The 18698-nt window shown below is 27.4% G+C and overlaps 2 protein-coding genes across 5 annotated transcripts in view; both read left to right on the top strand.

Annotated features, from left to right (window-relative positions):
- The window catches only part of LOC107448263 (xaa-Pro aminopeptidase 1), a 34132-nt gene extending 25090 nt beyond the window's left edge, over positions 1 to 9042 (top strand). Inside the window, exons 16-20 of the mRNA XM_043045367.2 lie at positions 967 to 1071; positions 1152 to 1223; positions 2140 to 2216; positions 4350 to 4448; positions 8595 to 9042. Of these exons, the coding sequence (XP_042901301.1) occupies positions 967 to 1071; positions 1152 to 1223; positions 2140 to 2216; positions 4350 to 4448; positions 8595 to 8720 (479 nt within the window). The 3' untranslated portion in view covers positions 8721 to 9042. The remainder of the gene's footprint in view (positions 1 to 966; positions 1072 to 1151; positions 1224 to 2139; positions 2217 to 4349; positions 4449 to 8594) is intronic.
- A 4721-nt stretch (positions 9043 to 13763) lies between these two features.
- Positions 13764 to 18698, top strand: part of LOC107448272 (repressed by TOR) — a 31722-nt gene continuing 26787 nt past the window's right edge. For 2 of the 4 annotated variants that reach the window (XM_016063408.3, XM_016063410.3), the window contains exon 1: positions 14064 to 14256. In XM_016063408.3, the coding sequence (XP_015918894.1) occupies positions 14229 to 14256 (28 nt within the window). In that variant the 5' untranslated portion in view covers positions 14064 to 14228. Of the gene's footprint in view, positions 13898 to 14063; positions 14257 to 18698 lie in introns of those variants that run through there. The other 2 variants (XM_043049828.2, XM_016063409.3) reach the window with 2 other exon arrangements.

Genomic DNA, 18698 nt, shown 5'->3' with positions numbered 1-18698 from the left:
AAAAAAAAATTTGTTTTTATAAAAATGTCCATATCTCCATAAATGTTTAAACTTGACTTACAAAAATTTGGGAAATTATTGCAAAAATAACCAAAGTAATTGGTTATTTTATTTAAGTATTGGTTATTACTGGTTATAAGTCACATATTTATTGCTACATATTTTAGCATAGGGTGTTCAAAAACACTATTTTCTGTTTGTAATTTATTGTTGGTTCCCTCAAACCTCTAAAAGGCTTTAAACTTCATTGATAAGTATGAGAAATTACATGACCTTAACTCTTCTGAAGTAATAAAATGATTCTTTAAGTATTTCTTGAGAAATTTGAAAAAATGTATTAGTATAGAAGTGTTTCCATTATTTTGTCCATCCCCTGTACTTCATAATAAAAACAGCAATACTAGTTTTATTTTAATTGAATAATTATTTGTCCTATTAATAAGCACGTGTTTCTAGGTGTAGAGTTAATGCTTTCAAACAAGACTATTTTTTTTATTTAGTTATTTATGTAAGGATACTTATTGCCTTAAAAAAGATTTTAAAGTGTTTTTTTTTTTTTTTTTTTTTTTTTTTTTTTTTTTTTTTTTTNTTTTTTTTTTTTTTTTTTAGAGTAATGTTTTTTTCCCCATCTTTGATGTGGGGAAATTTTTGATTATTTTATTATTTTTTGTTTAAAAACCTTTGAAGAAACAGCATAGCAGGATATTTTTCAATTAAAATAGGGAATAAATGTTGCATTGAGAGTAGCATTGCATAAGTAGGCTATATTAAAGTTTTACGTAAATTTCAAATTCTTTAAAGATGCTGGTCAAAAAGAATTTGGATTTCAAAATCATACATAAAAAGTACTATTGCTGATTTTTTTTAAAAAAAGATTTTTATTGCCATTGTTTCTGAAATTAGGCAATATATAGGTATTAACCTATATATTTGTGCAACAATTTAGCGTTGTTTGTTTTTTTGCAGGCCATAGAATTGACAGTTTTGCTCGTAAATTTTTATGGGATTATGGATTAGATTACTTACATGGAACTGGACATGGCGTAGGATCCTTTTTAAATGTGCATGAAGGTAGTTATGACAGCAACTCTTCTCTCATCTGGCATTTCTTAAAACTATTTTTTTCTCATTTCAACTTCTTTTCGTTATAGGACCCTGTGGGATAAGTCTTTGTTATAGAGCTGAAGATCCTGGAATCCAATCCGGAATGATCCTTTCCATAGGTCAGTCGTGCCACAATTTTATTTATACAATCAACTTCCAAAATCGCTGCAAAAATTTGGAAATTTTTAAAACATATTGAAGCTTTCTCCTCCTTCTAAAAATTCCTAATTCAAGCATAATGATAGTTATGCTTTCCTGGTTTCTTGAGATGATAAAAAAGTATTGTAAGATATGTATAAATATCATAATCGTAGTATCTGTTGCGGAATCCTGATGATTTTGTCACAGGACAGTACAGAGTTTTCGCGGAAAGATTTTTCATTTGGTTTTATTTTTAGCTCAAACTTTAAAGAAACAAAAGTAGAAAAATAAGTCATTTTAACTTGTTTTTCAATAAAAAAGTTTACTTTCTATTAAAATTTAGATCAAAGTTGCACATTAAATAAAAGTTTGCAAACATTTTAATTGTATACGTGTTATAAACACTAAGAACTTTTATTACTGTTAAAAGTATCTTACAGAAAGATATTAGTGTTATTGAGGCTTGTTGCTGAAAGTTGGTTTTGTGTAAATTCAAATTTTACATGGCTATTTTTTTCTCTTTTGGAGCTAGGATGGAATATTATTTAAAGCACTGGTTTGTAATTTTGAACCCCGGTGGTCCATACCAGCTTTGGGTAATTGGGTGAGAACTTGCCTTAGAAGTGAATGCTGCTAATGTGCAATATTTACCACATTGTCACCATCATGTTTAGTCATGAAATTGTAAAGCCTTAACCCCCTTGGCCAATAATGGCTATTGCAGGGGTGCTTTTATAGACTTTTTTCTGCATTTTGAATAATAGATAATTTCTATTATAAAAATTTGTTTTCATTGTAATGTTAATTTTAAAAAGATTTATTCTTTATTTATTTTATTTTTTAATTTATTTATTTATTTATTTTTTTTACATATTTCTTTGCATATAATTTCAGAACCTGGTTATTATGAAGACAATAAGTTTGGCATTAGGTTAGAGAATCTTGCTGTAGCGAAAAAAGCGGAAACTGATGTAAGTAAATATCGTGTTGTTTATAAGAGACCAGAGAGTACTGTATATATATATATGCAATCAGACAAAGATTATTATTGTAAAAATTCAGCTAAATCTAACATACGCACGAAACAAAATTCGCAAAAACAAGGCCCTTAAAAATTTTGCATAAAATCTCTGTGTTGTAGGTGAATTTTAAGAAATCCATATGCAGCTGAGCCAGTAATTAAGTAACTGAAAAAAAAAAATTTTTTTTTCCTCTTAATTTATTTTCTCTTTTTAATTTTTATTCGTAACAACTTCAGAAATGTTTTAAAAAGTACTCCCGGTGATTTCCCTTCATTTGTTTGTTTTCTTTAAAAAAAAAAAAAAAGAAGAAGAAGAAGAACTCTGCTGATTCTGTAATAATCTGTAGTGCCCACTGCTGTACTGAAGATTTTTTGCAGCCGGGGTCACCACCCAATGTGAAACTTTTGTTGTCATGTCATATAAAATAAACAAAAACTCATAATGATTTTAAATATACATTCATTATATTAGAAATATGAATACAAATTATCTTATTGACAATAAAGCTGTAAGTAATGTTATCAATTGAGACTCTTATTTATAGTTTGAATGTCTTTTTTTACTCTTGTAATAGCCAAATGAAATAATAGTTTAAAAAGATGTATAAAAGCTTAGTAAACTATGTCTGTTTTGTTAGTTATTTAAAACAAACTGTTATTTTTAGCACAATTTTGGAGACAAACAGTATCTTACCTTTGAGCCATTAACAGTATTTCCTTTCCAAGCAAAGCTGATTGACACTTCCTTGTTAACATCTGACGAGGTAACATTTAGTTTTACTTTCTTTAATTCAATTTTATATTTGTTTTTTATATTTTAAAAAAAAATATTTATCAATAACGAAATTTGAATTGAAATACATATGATATACATATGAAATACATTCTTTAAAATGTTGTAAAAGAATTTAAATTTTACAATTTAAATATTTATGGCTATAATTAAACAAAATAATTAATTATTCAAAACTACTTTTCATGAAATTATCTTTGCAAATGAAATTATTGTGTGCAAAAATTATGTTTTTTCAGAGAAAATATGTCTTTATATCTGATTTTGCTACCTAAAATATTGTCTTCTCTAATTAATTAGCATAACTGAAATCTCACCTTTAAACCATTAAGATTGAGTCCTATTAATTGAAGATCTAATCTCTGGGTCAGAAATTATTCAGAGTGTTCCTTTTTTGCCCTTTGTATATAATTTACTTCCTCTTCATTGTTAAAATTGAAATTAAAAAAAGTAGTCTCTGAATAAATTATTCTTAAAACATGTTTAATCTACTTCTACTATTTTTTATTACAGGTTTCATGGCTAAATAATTACCATATGCTCTGCCTGGAAAAAGTTGGTGGCTATCTAAAAGAACTAGGAAAACATGATGCATTGAAATNGGTTTAAACCATGGTTTAAACTGTCAAAAACTGTCACATGTCAAAAACCTGCCAACCCTGGTACGTATGAAACAAAATTCGCAAAAATAAGGCCCTTAAAAATTGTGCATAAAATCTCTGTGTTGTAGGTGAATTTTAAGAAATCCGTATGCAGCTGAGCCAGTAATTAAGTAACTGAAAAAAAAAATTCTTCTTTCCTCTTAATTTATTTTCTCCTAATTTATCTTTTTAATTTTTATTCATAACAAAGATTTAATGTTTTAAAAAGTTATTAATGTTTTAAAAAGTACTCTCGGTGATTTCCCCTCATTTCTTTGTTTTCTTTAAAAAAAAAAAATGAACTCTGCTGATTCTGTAATAATCTGCAGTGCCACTGCTGTGCTGAAGATTTTTTGCTGCCGGGGTCTCAACCCAATGTGAAATTTTTGTTGTCATGTCATATAAAATTAACAAAAACTCATAATGATTTTAAACATACATTCACTATATTAAAAATATGAATACAAATTATCTTATTGACAATAAAGCTGTAAGTAATATTACCAATTGAGACTCTTATTTAAAGTTCGAAAGTCTTTTTATACTCTTGTAATAGCGATATAAAATAATAATAGTTTAAAAATATGTATAAAAGCTTAGTAAGCTATGTCTGTTTTGTTATTTATTTAAAACAAACTGTTATTTTTAGCACAATTTTGGAGACAAAGAATATCTTACCTTTGAGCCATTAACAGTATTTCCTTTCCAAGCAAAGCTGATTGACATTTCCTTGTTAACATCTGACGAGGTAACATTTAGTTTTACTTTCTTTAATTCAATTTAATATTTGTAAGTTTAAAAAAAATATTTATCAATAACGAAATTTGAGTTGAATTTTTCTTATATGATTTTACTTCTTAATTTATACAAAAAATTGTCTACACTTAATTTAGAACAGTGTGAATGACCTGAATAAAATCAATCATTTCAAAAGACCAAAAATTTTCTAGCTTCCCAATATCTATAAGTATCAGTGTCTCCATGAAGAACTACGCAGTGTAAATCGATGTAATAATCCATGTTTGAATATAATCAGGGTTGCAGAAAACCCATCTACCCAGCAAAACCCGCCCGGGTTATACTGGGTAAAACCCACTCTGAAAAACCCAGTAAAACCCACCTTAAAGTGGGTTTTTCTAAGATTGATTTCTTTTTTATCCTCTGTTATATCAAAGAGCTATTCTAAAATATATATGTAGTCTAGCCTAAAAAAATTAACCTATAGTGAAAAAATTTATTGTGTTGAAGACTAGAGCATCACCTTGCTGGCTAGATTTGACTGTATGGCCATTGATTCGCTTTCTATGCAAATAAAAAAATTTTCCTCAAATATTTTTTAAGATTAAAATATAAATTAAAAGTAATCCTGTGTTAAAATAAGTTTCAAATGTGTGACATATGTGAGTACATATAACATTTTGTATTGTGATGTCAGAAGAAACTTTTTTCAGACTTTGGCATCAATGTATTTGTATTAATTATTAATTACCTATATGTTAAGTCAGTTTATAAAGTTAAACTTTATTAATATTAAAATAAGCTCTTTTAAAATAAGGTACTTATCCCTGCCCTCTCTTCTGAAAAAAGAAAACCATTAAAACATGAAAAACCCAGAAAAGCCCAATAGAACCCAGAAAAGCCCATTAAAACCCAGAAAAACCTGGGTTTTTTGCAACCCTGAATATAATAAATTAAAATATATAATTAGATATAAAAAAAAATTAGCATTTCAACAATCAAGGCCAAAAGAAATAACTAAATCCCTATCTCTCAGCTGAAGAGTTAAATCAAAAGTGACATAATGCAAAAGCATTGACTAACACTTTAGAATATATGGGGAGATGCATTATTGGTGATTTATCAAAAATGAATTTTTTTTTAAAGAAAATAAAAATTAAAAAATGAATATAAGTTTAAGAAAAGGGAAATTAAAAAAACTACAAAATTTGTAATACTTATAAAGGAATGACAGTCTAAAAAATGTCTTTCATTTAAGATGAAGTAAAAATTATTTTGTTTAGAGTTCTGGTAGCTCAGTTAGTAAAGGTATCACTCACTTCAACCGGGAATTAAACAACTGTAACTTATACAAGCAAGGTGCTTGTTAAATTTGTCATGGCTGAAAATACTCTCATTAGTTGTGTTAAGGAATAAAAGAGAGAGAAGTACCAGCTCAGGCACTGTCCACATCATCTGACTGGGGTCAAAATTATGGAGCATTCCTACAATTTTGGTTAAAATGATTGAGCCCTGAAAACAGAACTAGGTACTTGTCCACGCTTGTGTGATATTCTCATATTAATATTGAGGAAATATAACACTTTTATTATGATGAAAATTATGAATTTAAATTATAATGTCATACTGTTTTTTTTCTTGGTGATTTCTTCATCTCACTATAAGTGCTGTATAATGCCAAAAATTTATGAACTCTATTATATTACAATTATATTGGGAAAAAAAATCAGAGTATAACTGTTCATATAGTTATTTGCATGATATCAGAACATTAAATTAAAAATGCTCGAATTATTTTTTGATTGAGTATTTTCAAAGAATATTAATTATATTCCATAATAACCACCTTTAATATGTTATTTTATAATCTTAGTCAAAAATGAAATCAAAAAAGTATGCATGTTGGGGGTCTAAAAATAACATTTAAGGGAGAAAAAAGGCTATTGAAATCTAATGAATCACTACTGAAGAAGTTGAGACTGGAAAGATCAAAACCTGTTTGATTGCTAAAGGAAACAGAGAGGAGTTGAAAGAAGATTATTCAAAACACCTCCAAGTTTCAGTAAACAATTAAACTAATTTTGCTGTTTTCCATTCGACCTTTTTCACTTGTGACTCTACAGATTTTATTAGTGTGATTTTTTTAATTTTTTTCCTGAAGTTTTAAGTTGCAACCCTTAATGTCTAAACTTTTTTGATTTTCTTTTTGATAACAATTTTAAAAATATATATTGTAATCATATTTATATATTATTATATTACCATATGAATGTCTATATATATATATACATATATATACATATATATACATATATATACATATATATATATATATATACATATATATATACATAATAAAAGCACAAGAAAACAATATGATTTCTTATATTAGTAGAAGGTGATTTTGTTTTCACTGTCTTAAATAATAATATTTTTAGAGACATCAAATGTGTATATGCTTCTGATTTCATTTTTGCAATGATTTTAAAGGTATTTATCAAGAGTGATAGTTACGGAATACCACATAAAATTCTTCTTTTATATTTTTACTATCTGAAACAAGGAAAATATTTTAATGCAAGGTGACTAAAATAAGGCATAAATAAAATATTAAAAGAAATTTTCTTCTTCTTTAATATATTTCGAATGTGTGCTTTTTTTTAGAGAAGAGCTTTTTTTTTGAACAAAACTCGTAAAAACTTATTTGATTAAAGCATAATTTGTATTGTTTTGTCCTGGAAGCAAAGATAAAACGTAACAAAATGTAAGTAAAACTTCGAATGAATATATTAATTTATCTCTAGGGGATAAATCTCGAAAGTCAATAATTTTTTATTCTTTGCTTCTGTTACTAAATCCTCCAAAAATAAAGAAAAATCTACCATTTCTCACAGATTTAGCGCAAATCGATGCTTAAACTGGTATCAGCATTCTAAATGAGAAAACCATTTAAGATTTTCAGGCAGTTTCTCACGTAATAGCTGTTTTATTTTATCGATATTCGATTATAGAATAGTAGATATAATGCCTCAATATCTAAAACCTCTAGCAAATTTCTGATAACTTAGTTATATTTTTCTCTTGTCATAGGCTTGTTCTAAGAATTGGTATTTTTTAGACCGTTGTCGAACACTTAAAAAATGTATTTTATTTTTGTTGTTGTTTAAGAAAAAGTTTTTAACAAGTACGGGTTAAGATTTTTGATGTAAAAAAAAAGGTTGAATATTTAAATAATAGTAATGAAAATATTTGTGGATGGACTCGCACTTTTTTTATTTTAAAAAAATAAAAATATATGTAGATTGACTTGCACTTTTTTTANATATATATTGAATAATTTTTTTCTTTCTTCCTGAAACATTAATTTGCAATAACTAATGTCTATGCTTTTTTGGTTTTCTTTTTGATAAGAATTTTGAAAATATAGAATAAGAACAGTAATTGCATATGGACCTGTACAGTTTCTTTTCTGTACAGGACCTGTACAGAAAAGAAAGAAAAGGGGAAGATTTTGAATTGTTGCAGTATATAAATTTCTACATCATTTAAAAAATTTAATTTTATATGGCAGTTTGCAAAATTTGAACTAACTTTCTCTAATTGTTCCTAAGAAATTAAATTTTAAAAATGTAACTTATTAATTTTATGTAACAAAATTAATCAATTTAACAAAATGTAACAAAATTAATCAACTGATTTTGTTCAAAATTTGAATTTTGCCATATGAAATACATTCTTTAAAATGTTGTAAAAAAATTTAAATTTTACAATTCAAATATTTATGGCTATAATTAAACAAAATAATTAATTATTCAAAACTACTTTTCATGAAATTATCTTTGCAAATGAAATTATTGTGTGCAAAAATTATGTTTTTTCAGAGAAAATATGTCTTTATATCTGATTTTGCTACCTAAAATATTGTCTTCTCTAATTAATTAGCATAACTGAAATCTCACCTTTAAACCATTAAGATTGAGTCCTATTAATTGAAGATCTAATCTCTGGGTCAGAAATTATTCAGAGTGTTCCTTTTTTTGCCCTTTGTATATAATTTACTTCCTCTTCATTGTTAAAATTTAAATTAAAAAAAGTAGTCTCTGAATAAATTATTCTTAAAACATGTTTAATCTACTTCTACTATTTTTTATTACAGGTTTCATGGCTAAATAATTACCATATGCTCTGCCTGGAAAAAGTTGGTGGCTATCTAAAAGAACTAGGAAAACATGATGCCTTGAAATGGCTTAAAGATGCAACAATACCTATTAAAAATGCTTGATAATATTTCCAATATAATCTTTATATTTTTAGAAACTATTAACAACAAGTTGTAAATTTTACTATAATATACTTGTATGAACTAAATTTAAAAATGTGATTTTACATAGTTTTAAATCTCATAAAATTATTTTGATCAATAATTGGACTTAATTAATTGCATTTTGATGTGATTATGTTTCTTTTAAATTAATCATTATATTTTTAGAAACTTGCATCTATGAATTGAATATTTTATTATGATATATTTATTTGTATGCACTGGATTTAAAAATGTGATGTAATATGTGTCTTTTAAACCTAATAAAACTATTTTTCTTAAATATCGAAGGAAACTGATTGCATTTTTATGTCTTTTCTAAAATTATGCTTTGTAAGATTTTTATTTAACCATTATTTGAAATCGTATTTCTCAAGCAAAGTTTTGAAAGTGCTTACTCGAAATGGAATTTACGAACAATGAATTAATTCAAAATAATAGAATTACTAATTATGATATGATATGATTAAAAAAAAATTTACAAAATCATTTTATGGGTAAAAAACTTTTTTTTTTCGAAACTTTTACACGGCACAACTTTTTTGTTGTCACATAGATATTTTCTTTCTTTTCTATGTGGGTTTGAATCTGAAACCTTTATCTTTTTTCAATTTCCTCTAACCTTTGTCTTCAAATCTGTTAAAGAATCTTTGTCACCAGAATCTGAGTTTTTTTGCACCATTTTGCCTATTTGGGAAGCTACTTTCTGATTCCCAATAAAACCAGATTTTACATCAGCATTTTTAAATCTCCCAATTTGTATTAAATTTGTAGTGGTACCTCTGTGCAGGATTATAAAGAATTTTCAGTTCATTGCACTGATTTCCCATTAAGTATAATGTGAGGAAAAACCTATGTATTAAACTGGAAAGTAACTATATTAAAGGATAAAACATTGCATTGAATTCTCTGAAGGTTGACAGCTTTATCAATTTAATTTTACCTATATCTGTGTGATACATATAATTTTATTTGCAATATGATATTTATTAAGCAAGCGCCACCTGAAAAACTGAAATAAACCTTTTTCAAATAATTATATTCTTTTAGAACGAAAAGAAAGTTGTTTTATACTTTTACCCAAATATGTTTTAATTGCTCATTCAAACATTTGTTGGGATAAATTAAATTATTTCTTTTTTCAAAAGTATGAATTTAAAAAAAAAAACAAAAAAAATATTGACAAAACTATGAATAAAAAGTTAAAAATTCAAACCAATTACTTAAATTGAGCTTTTTTGTGCTTGCTTTGAAGCATTTTATTTGATCTATCAAGATGCTTTTTCATTATTGCTACAAGAAGGAAACTGGCATATGTGCAGATTATCGATGGCACTTGCAACGTCAAAGGGTGCAACTCTCAGGCCTAGAAATCCTACTGAATGAAAAGCATATTTTGTTTTTCATTTCTAATTTTCTTATTTTGAATAAATAAAACTTTTCATTTTGTGTTAATAAAGTGAAATAATATAGAAAAGGACAAAAGATAGTGATCAAAAATTTTAATTTTGAACGAAAATTTAAGTTTCCTGCCGAATAAAAATTTTGTAATGCATATTTATATTTCTCTTCCCTTATGAGTAATAAGTAAACATGACTCATTTTGAAACAAGCAGGGCTGGATCAATGTGAGATAAGGCTGATGAATTACCTAGGGCCTTGTCCATTACAAATTAGTGGAAATTCAGCAAGAATTTAGTTTTTATGCAACATTTTGAAAATATATGAATCTTTTCTAAGCATATTTTTCAGAAATACTTTTAAAAAATTATTTGTAATTTTTTTTAAACTTTTTTTATATAAACTTTATATCTGTTTTATAAATTTTATTTCTATTATATAAATTTAGTGAAAATAAAAAATATGATCAAATTTTTATTTTAATTGCACTGAACATTAGCTGTAGAATTTTTATACTAGCAAAAAAAAAGGTATGCAATTATTAATATATAAATATTTTTTATCAGTGGAAAACTTTTTTTCCAAATTGTGTCTGGATTGTTCTTAATTTTTATTTGTTCTTTTGCATTTTTTGTTTTAGATCAACATTTAAATTGTTATCATTTTAAGTTTAATTACGGTTACATAATTTTTTTTTACTCCATTAACATCTCAATTTTAATCCCTATTCTTATTTTAAATACAATTCATATTGGGAATACAACAGAATTAGATTTCTGGATAAGTCATTACAGAGATCTTAAATACACACTAAAAAACATTTTCTATGATTTTTTTTTTCTCTGAAATATATATATGTATATATTTGTTTACATTTGGAACATACTCATAAGAAAATACCTTGAATTAGAAAATAAATAAAGCAAAATTTAGTCTCAAATTTATAAAGTAGTAAGTATTGAAAAAAAATATATGTGAAAAGATTCATTTGAATTAAAAACAATAGGAAGTAAATGCTCATTAATACACTTCGAAGCAGCAACTATATTACTGAAATATTTTTTTAACAGCTTACAAATTCAAAGAACTTTTATAGAAATTAAAAAGAAAGGAAATTAGCAATCACAGCTTTTCAGTAAACTTACGATGTTATTATATACTTAGTGCTCCAGAAAAAAAAAAATATTTAAATGGTTGAAGAGATCTTACTCCTGAGTTTTTTAAGCAAAATTTACCCAACAAATAACAAACAACAGATTATATAATATGTATAAAAAAAGGAATGAAATTTTTTATCGATTTGATTATATATATATATATTAAATATTTTTAAAAGATCAGTTGAAACCTTGAGTTTCCTGGCAGAACCCTAAAACATTTTGGGACCACCTGTGCCTACAGCCCTAGTAGCTTCCCTTAATCCAGCCTAGCGGCAAGATTAAAGTAAAATGCATTTTATAAAATGTTCATTGGCGATCGAAATGGGCTGCAAGTGGCGTAGAGCAGAACTTTTTTCCTATGGCAACACTTCACATGCTTTCCCCATTAGCGTGTGGAAAGTCATAGAGGAAGGAAGTACGTTAGTTTCTCTCTTGATTTTCATATAAATTAAAATCTTTTAAGTTGGAAAACTATATGGAACTGAAAACTACATTAAACATAGTTCTAAAGAAAAGTATCACGGAAATTTTCAAAAATATTTTTATTAAGTAAAAAGGAAAAATATTAAGAAAAGGGAAAATATCGTAGTACATTCCTATATAAATGAAAAGAGGAGGAGAGGGAAGGGAGAAGGGCTAAAGGCATGAAACCGGTCTCTCCCCAGATGGCGTATTCGAGTGTTGCGATCGCGAATAACTATTTTTCATCCTCGGAAATCTCATTGAAGTTTCAAATAAAATTATTGGTCGTCGAAATGGGCTTTAGGTGGCACTCAGCAGAACTATTTATACCTATGGCAACACTAGGCATGCTTTTACCATTAGAGTGAGGATGTCAAACCAATTAATTTTTTTTAAGCTTGAAAACTATAAGGAACTCAAAACTGCATTAAATACAGTGCTTAAAGTAAGGATCGCATGAATTTAAAAATATATTTTTAACAATCTAAATGTGAAAAATATTATGAAGGGAAGAAGAATCATACTTTCTTATAACAATACTTTCCCAATCCAATGCATCTGAATAGAGTAGATGAAGGAAGGAAGATGACGATCGAAATGGGCCACAGGTGGCGTAAAGCAAAACTCTCTAAATATGACAACACTTAGCATGCTCTACCCAATAGCGTATGGAAAGTCATAGGTAAAGGAAGTACGTTAAGGTTCTGCTTTAATTTTCAAATAGATTAAAAACTTTTAAGTTAGGGAAGGGAACTGAAAACTACACTTTGCATATTTCTAAAAAAATCGTTGTAAAAATTTTAAAAATATTTTTGACAATTAAATCCGAAAAATTTGAAAGGGGGATATATTGTAATACATTCCTGTACAACTGAAAAGTGGAGGAGAGGGATGGAGGGAGGATCAAGACATGGAACCATTCTTCTCCCCAGATGGCCCCAAGTCTTGCATATTTCAATACACTTGCAATTTATTTTTAAGCAAAATAAAAATTAATTAGAGTTACTATAATAGTTACAATAACCAATAAACTGAGAAAGATTTACTTCAAAGATTTATGAAACTTTTGACTCATTTACATCAACAGAATTGATCCACAACATGATCGAAGAGAAAGTGAAGGTCCTATCTTCCCGATGGCAACGAAAAACTGGTTTTCAGGTTTACCTTATTTTAACTTAGTTAATTACTTATTAATAATTAATTTGACAATTTAATTTTACAATTCTAAACAACTGACGTCCCGCAGGGAACTGACCGTTAAGACACGGTTCCCAGCAGATCACCGAAATCAAGCGTCACTGGCTGCGGTCAGTATGCGGGTGGGTGGCCACTTGGATCAGTCTGCGTAGGAACAGAGGGTATGCGGTATTGGTCCTCGTTAAACTGTTCTGCCGTAAAGTGCTCGCCTACGCGTGCAGGTCGTCGGGCTACCGAAGCGGGGTGTAACCCCCTCTGCAGAGGATCAAAATTGTGATGGCATGTCTTCGGATCATCCTCAGGGATGTTTCCCAGATCGTCGCCAATAACCCATTGTGCAGCTCTAGTGCGACATAAATTAACTACAGCAACTAAACTACTGACAGAGCCTTAAATAGAGTGTACTTTTATGCGGAGCTGAAATTATGCAATGTTTTCAAATTCAATTAGCTGAAGATAAATAAAATGAATATATAAAATTAACATATTAATAATTTTTACTTACCACAACAGATTAGATATTTATTTCATTCTGTAAAATTTCAACACGTGAATTTAACAAGCCATCACAAATATGCGCAGGAACACTAGCTATTTTTCATTGCCACCGGAAAGATAGGACCTTCACTTCCTGTTACGGGTTCCTTATATCTTTGAAACTCGTGCCATGCCTATCACTTCTCGTCTGAATTTCAAACTGAATTAATAGCCTGCACTAATAGTTAATTTTCATTATTATAACCTAAATTTTACATCTACTAACAGAACAATGGAACAGACTAGGGATGACAGTTAAGCTATGATGAGAACAACCAACCGAAACGGACAGACACAAGTTCATTCGAATAACCTATCAGTTTTAAATCTGAACTGTTTACATCATTCATATTAATCCCAGGTGGAGCATCATTTACGGTAAGTGAAATTTAAATATGGCTTCGGTTAAATTTTTCAGCTGTCTCGGTTTTTTTTCCTTTCTAACATTGGTGATTGCCTCGTATGTTTTAGCAAGAATATAACCTTTATTAGAAATTCCACTTATTTATGAAGAAACTTTTTTGCCATTTAAAGGATTGTGGCAACACTGCTCTTTGTTTACGAATTGCAAGTCAAAAGTCATGATTGCGCAACCTTCAGGATATGATGCAAGTGTTAGTGTTTTGATTGTGCTTCTTCATATTCACTAAGGATATCGAATCCTTTGTTTTCACGTGGAAGTTAATCAAAATATATTATTTGAATGTGAATGGAGAAATGGAAAATAACTACAGAAAGTGAGTAAATTCTCACCATATTTCTAGAAATTCTTAGAATTATCATTGATTTGATATAGTGTCACATGTTCCAGATGCTTGTGATGTTTATTTTTTTCAGTATAGGTAAACATGTTAAGATGTGTCATTTACGATTCGATCGATCTTTCTATTTCCGAATCTACTTTCGAAAAAGAATATTAAATGTTCGTGTTTTACCATAATGTTGTCATTTAAGTGGAGGAAACAACTAATCTGATATATTTTTATTGTTTTCTAAATCTTTCACGTCAATGCAGTGTTTTGATAATCGAAAGCGAAAACATTTCGCTGAATCATTGAAGACAGTATGAAAGTGCTTATGAATCGGTTTTGTATTCAAGTAGAGTTTTAGTTTGTTTATTAATTATATCAGAAATGGAAATAACTTGAATAGGTATGTAATATTTGTTTGGAAATTTTTTTCTTGAATCTTTTAAAAAATAATGTAGTAAGTTTGTTAATTCATAATAATTCTAGATAATTTGCTTTAACTTATGTAAATACAAAATTGGATGTCATATGTTAATTAGTAAGATTTTATTGTTAAATTTATATGTTTTATTCATAACTGGTATTGATTTTTATAACTTATCTTAATAGTAGGATTATTTCAAATAATTATTTTCCCTGTTTAGACTTTATGGAAGAGTGATAGTGTAAATAATTAAAATTTAAGTAAGAAGATTTTTTTCTTCTTCTTTACCTTTATTATAAAGTCATTGTTATTAAAAGTTTATTCATGAATGATTAATGCAAAATTTTATTTAGTTTGGAGTTTAGATTTGAAATGTCTTCTTGTTTAATTCTAGGTACCAAAAAAGTTAGTCAAATATTATCCCAACTGTTGCCAGTTATGCAAAGTAGGGATGTTATTCCAGTAGGTTAATACTTTTAAAGATTGCAAAGCTTTAATTTTATCCCTTTTCTGTGTATTTAAATAAAAATTTCAAAGTATTTTCCTTAAGCTATAATAATTTATTTGGCATAAATATAGAAAACATAAAAAGGAGTACGTTTTTGATTCATATTGCTTATGAGTCAATGTTTAACTGTAGAATATTAATTTTATTTAAGTTTATTTAGATTTAAATTAAAGTAGATGCCAATATTTTAATTTAATAACTAAACATATTTTAGTATACACTTCTTACAGACTGGTTTGTTCATATGTTTCTAATATTACCTGTTATTATTGTTTTTCTCCTCGTTATAAGTGTAAGTGAAAATGATTTTCTAATACTTATAATTATGGTTAAAAAAATCTGTACAGTCACAAAGTCGTTTAAAACTTACTTTCTAAGTTGTTATAGATTATTTTCTGTATATTTTTCTGTATAATTTCAACTATATATGATTGAAAATGCAAATCTTATGTAAGAAATTTGGCAAAATATTATTTCAGTCTTCTAGTGATTCTTCGGATTATCCAAGGGGTGTTTCCCAGACCATCTCCAATAGCCCTTTGTGCAACTCTAGTGCAACTTAAATGAAATACCTACCTATATATTTTTTTTACAATACATAAACCAGTCAAATTATAATTTAGTTTTTATCTCCTAAACTTCAGTGTTTCTTATCAATCACTTTAAATAATGAGGAATAGAAATATATCAAATCTCTTTTTGAATAACTCTGCTATGATCTTATTGATTAAAATTTTTGTCCAAATTAGTCTGTCTCACAAAAGGTGTAAGCAATTGTATTTATTATTATTATTGTTCGTTTGTTTAATTTTCATTGTAAGAAAAGAGAATTTGAAGGGTTTTAAATTTCTTCAAAAATTGATTTTGTGTTTCAGAATTTTATGTTTTTTTTTTTCTTTTTAAAAGAAAAAAATATTTACATATATGTCTTAAAAATATTCAAAGAGTTCAAAAGTAAAACAGTTATATAAGGTATGAAAAAATTATTTTTTTATTTACCTGAGTTATAACTAAAATTATAGTCTGTTTTGATTTAAAATAAAAAATCAACTAATAATAAAAAATCAGTGTAAAATAACTTATTTAGAGGCCTTTTTTTTCTTAAAGAAATAATATTTTCATCTTTTGATGTTTCAGTTTCTTTCTCCAAATGTTGACCACAAATCATCAATGTGAATTAATAATTTATTGAATATTTATTAATCAATAATTAATTAATTATTTTAGTTAAAATTATGAATAATGATGATATTTAAAATGAAACAGTTTACTTTAATATGAAAAAATTTAGATAAATTAATTATAATGAATAATTATGATTAAATGAAATAATTTAATAAAGTTACAAAATATTAAAAAATAATTTATTTTATTATTTATTTATTTTGCTTCAAAAATTTCCTATTAAACTCTTTTTTTTCAAATGTATTTTTTAATTTGTTTATTACTTTTTTTTATGAAATTAATCATTTACTTTCTAAGGTACTCATAATTATTAGATTAATAGACTTAATTATTTTTTATTATATCCGTTTTAGGAGTATTATGTATGCTGAATATATCATTCATAACACGGAATTGGAAATTTAATTAGAATCCTCATAATAATTTTGAAATTTTTATTCAAAAATTAATACTTTTAGTTTTGATAAATGCTAGAAATTTATTTATCATTGCTGTTGCTTAATCATGTACCTGTACGGAATTCAATAAAGATTTCTGTATTTTGCTGGAATTAAAATTTATTTGGAATTTGATTAATTTGACAAGCAGATGGGGCCCGAAATGAAACATTAGTATCTTTTTGTTATCTATATTGCTTGTAATATCATTACTCTTTTCCCTCTAACTTAAAGATAAGTGGCAATTTACGTAACTTCAGACGTTTAGAATTTGCTCTTTCACTTTCACTGACGTCATATTCTACCATGGTTTATTCTAAAAATGTCGTTTTCTGTTTTGGGGGCATTTATGTTTGTAAATATTCATCAAATTGTGTTCTGCGCATGTCTGGTTTTGATGCGGTTTCCCTGAGAAACAGTTCTGTGATGAAGGGGTAATTTTCTAAGAAACGTTGTTAGCTAGAAAAGAAGATATAAACATTTTTTTTTTAGCTTTGTTCAGTCATTTCTTGGATGTCGTTTTGTTCTTTTTTGTTTTGATTTAAAATGGTCTCATTTGTTGTTATGGCAACGGCATTTTATTCCTGCTCATCTAATTCGATGTCAACATCTTTCTGTACAAATAATTTAAATGTTTTGCAAGAAGCAACTTTTTCATGTTCTTTCTTTTAATAAATAAATTATGTACTAGTTCCTAGAATGTTTTATTTTTCTTCTTTCTTTGCGATATAATCCTAGTTAAATTGTAATGTGTTGCTTTTTAGTTCATTTCGTTTTTTTTTTTTTAATTATTTATTATTTATTTGTTCCAATGTTTGTGCAAAAAGAGTTAACTCAATACAGAATGATTAAGATTAATACTTATATTTAAAATTCAGTAGATATTAATCAACATATCTGGAAAGTATGTATATTATCTTCTTGAAAAGAGGAGATGGGGAGATTTCCATATCCTGATCTGTGGCAGAATAATCGCCAAGTCCGGGCAGCGGCCCGCGAGAATTTAAAAAAAAAAACATCACAGAAAGGGACCAACTCGTAGCCACTCCCGAGCAAACATGTTACATGTTTTACATACACATTTACATGTTTTTGTTGTTGTTTTTTTTTAATAAATTTGCAAGTTATTTGGCACCTTGGCGATTGTAGTTGGCGCAACAGATCAGGATCAGATCCCCAAGATAGAAATAAACTTTTAATGTTCTTTTACTGTAAGTTTTTTTTTTTTTTTTTTTTTTTTTTTTTTTTTTTTTTTTTTTTTTTTTTTTTTTTTNTTTTTTTTTTTTTTTGTAGTTTCGTTGCGAGAGAGCAGATTTTTGGGGATTTTAAACCCATGTCAACCTCATAAGACCAGAGCCTAAATATTAATTACCGATTTTTGTACGAAATTGACTTCATTTGCATTTTTTTCAAACATGATAAGCGTTTTTTATCATGATTTTCTAGTGTTGCTTCTAAATTGACACGCTGATTGCAACACGATTCTTATAGCTAGGGGCCATGCCAAATTAGCAGAAATATTTTTATAATTTTTTTGTTCCGTGACAGAATTTTTTCGGGCTTTCTGCGACAAATTGGTAATTCATGTGCGTAATATACAGGGTGTCCCAAAAGGTCGTTTACAAACTTAACATGCTGGTCTGTCATATCATGACGAACAAGATTTACATAGGAACTTGTGTCCGAAAATTAAAACTGAGACCGCTAGAGGGCGATAAGTGCACGAAAACGGGAGAATGGGAAAAACAATCATTTCAGGCGTGGACGTTGAAGGAGAAGGATGAATGAGTTTTGTAACGCAGAAATGGCCGACATGCATTGCGTATACGGCGCCGCTGATGGAAATGGACGAGCCGCGGCACGGACGTACATTGAG

The sequence above is a fragment of the Parasteatoda tepidariorum genome, chromosome 10 (genome assembly GCF_043381705.1).
Source record: "Parasteatoda tepidariorum isolate YZ-2023 chromosome 10, CAS_Ptep_4.0, whole genome shotgun sequence".
NCBI lineage: Eukaryota > Metazoa > Arthropoda > Arachnida > Araneae > Theridiidae > Parasteatoda > Parasteatoda tepidariorum.
This window is presented reverse-complemented; position numbering and strand designations above follow the sequence as displayed.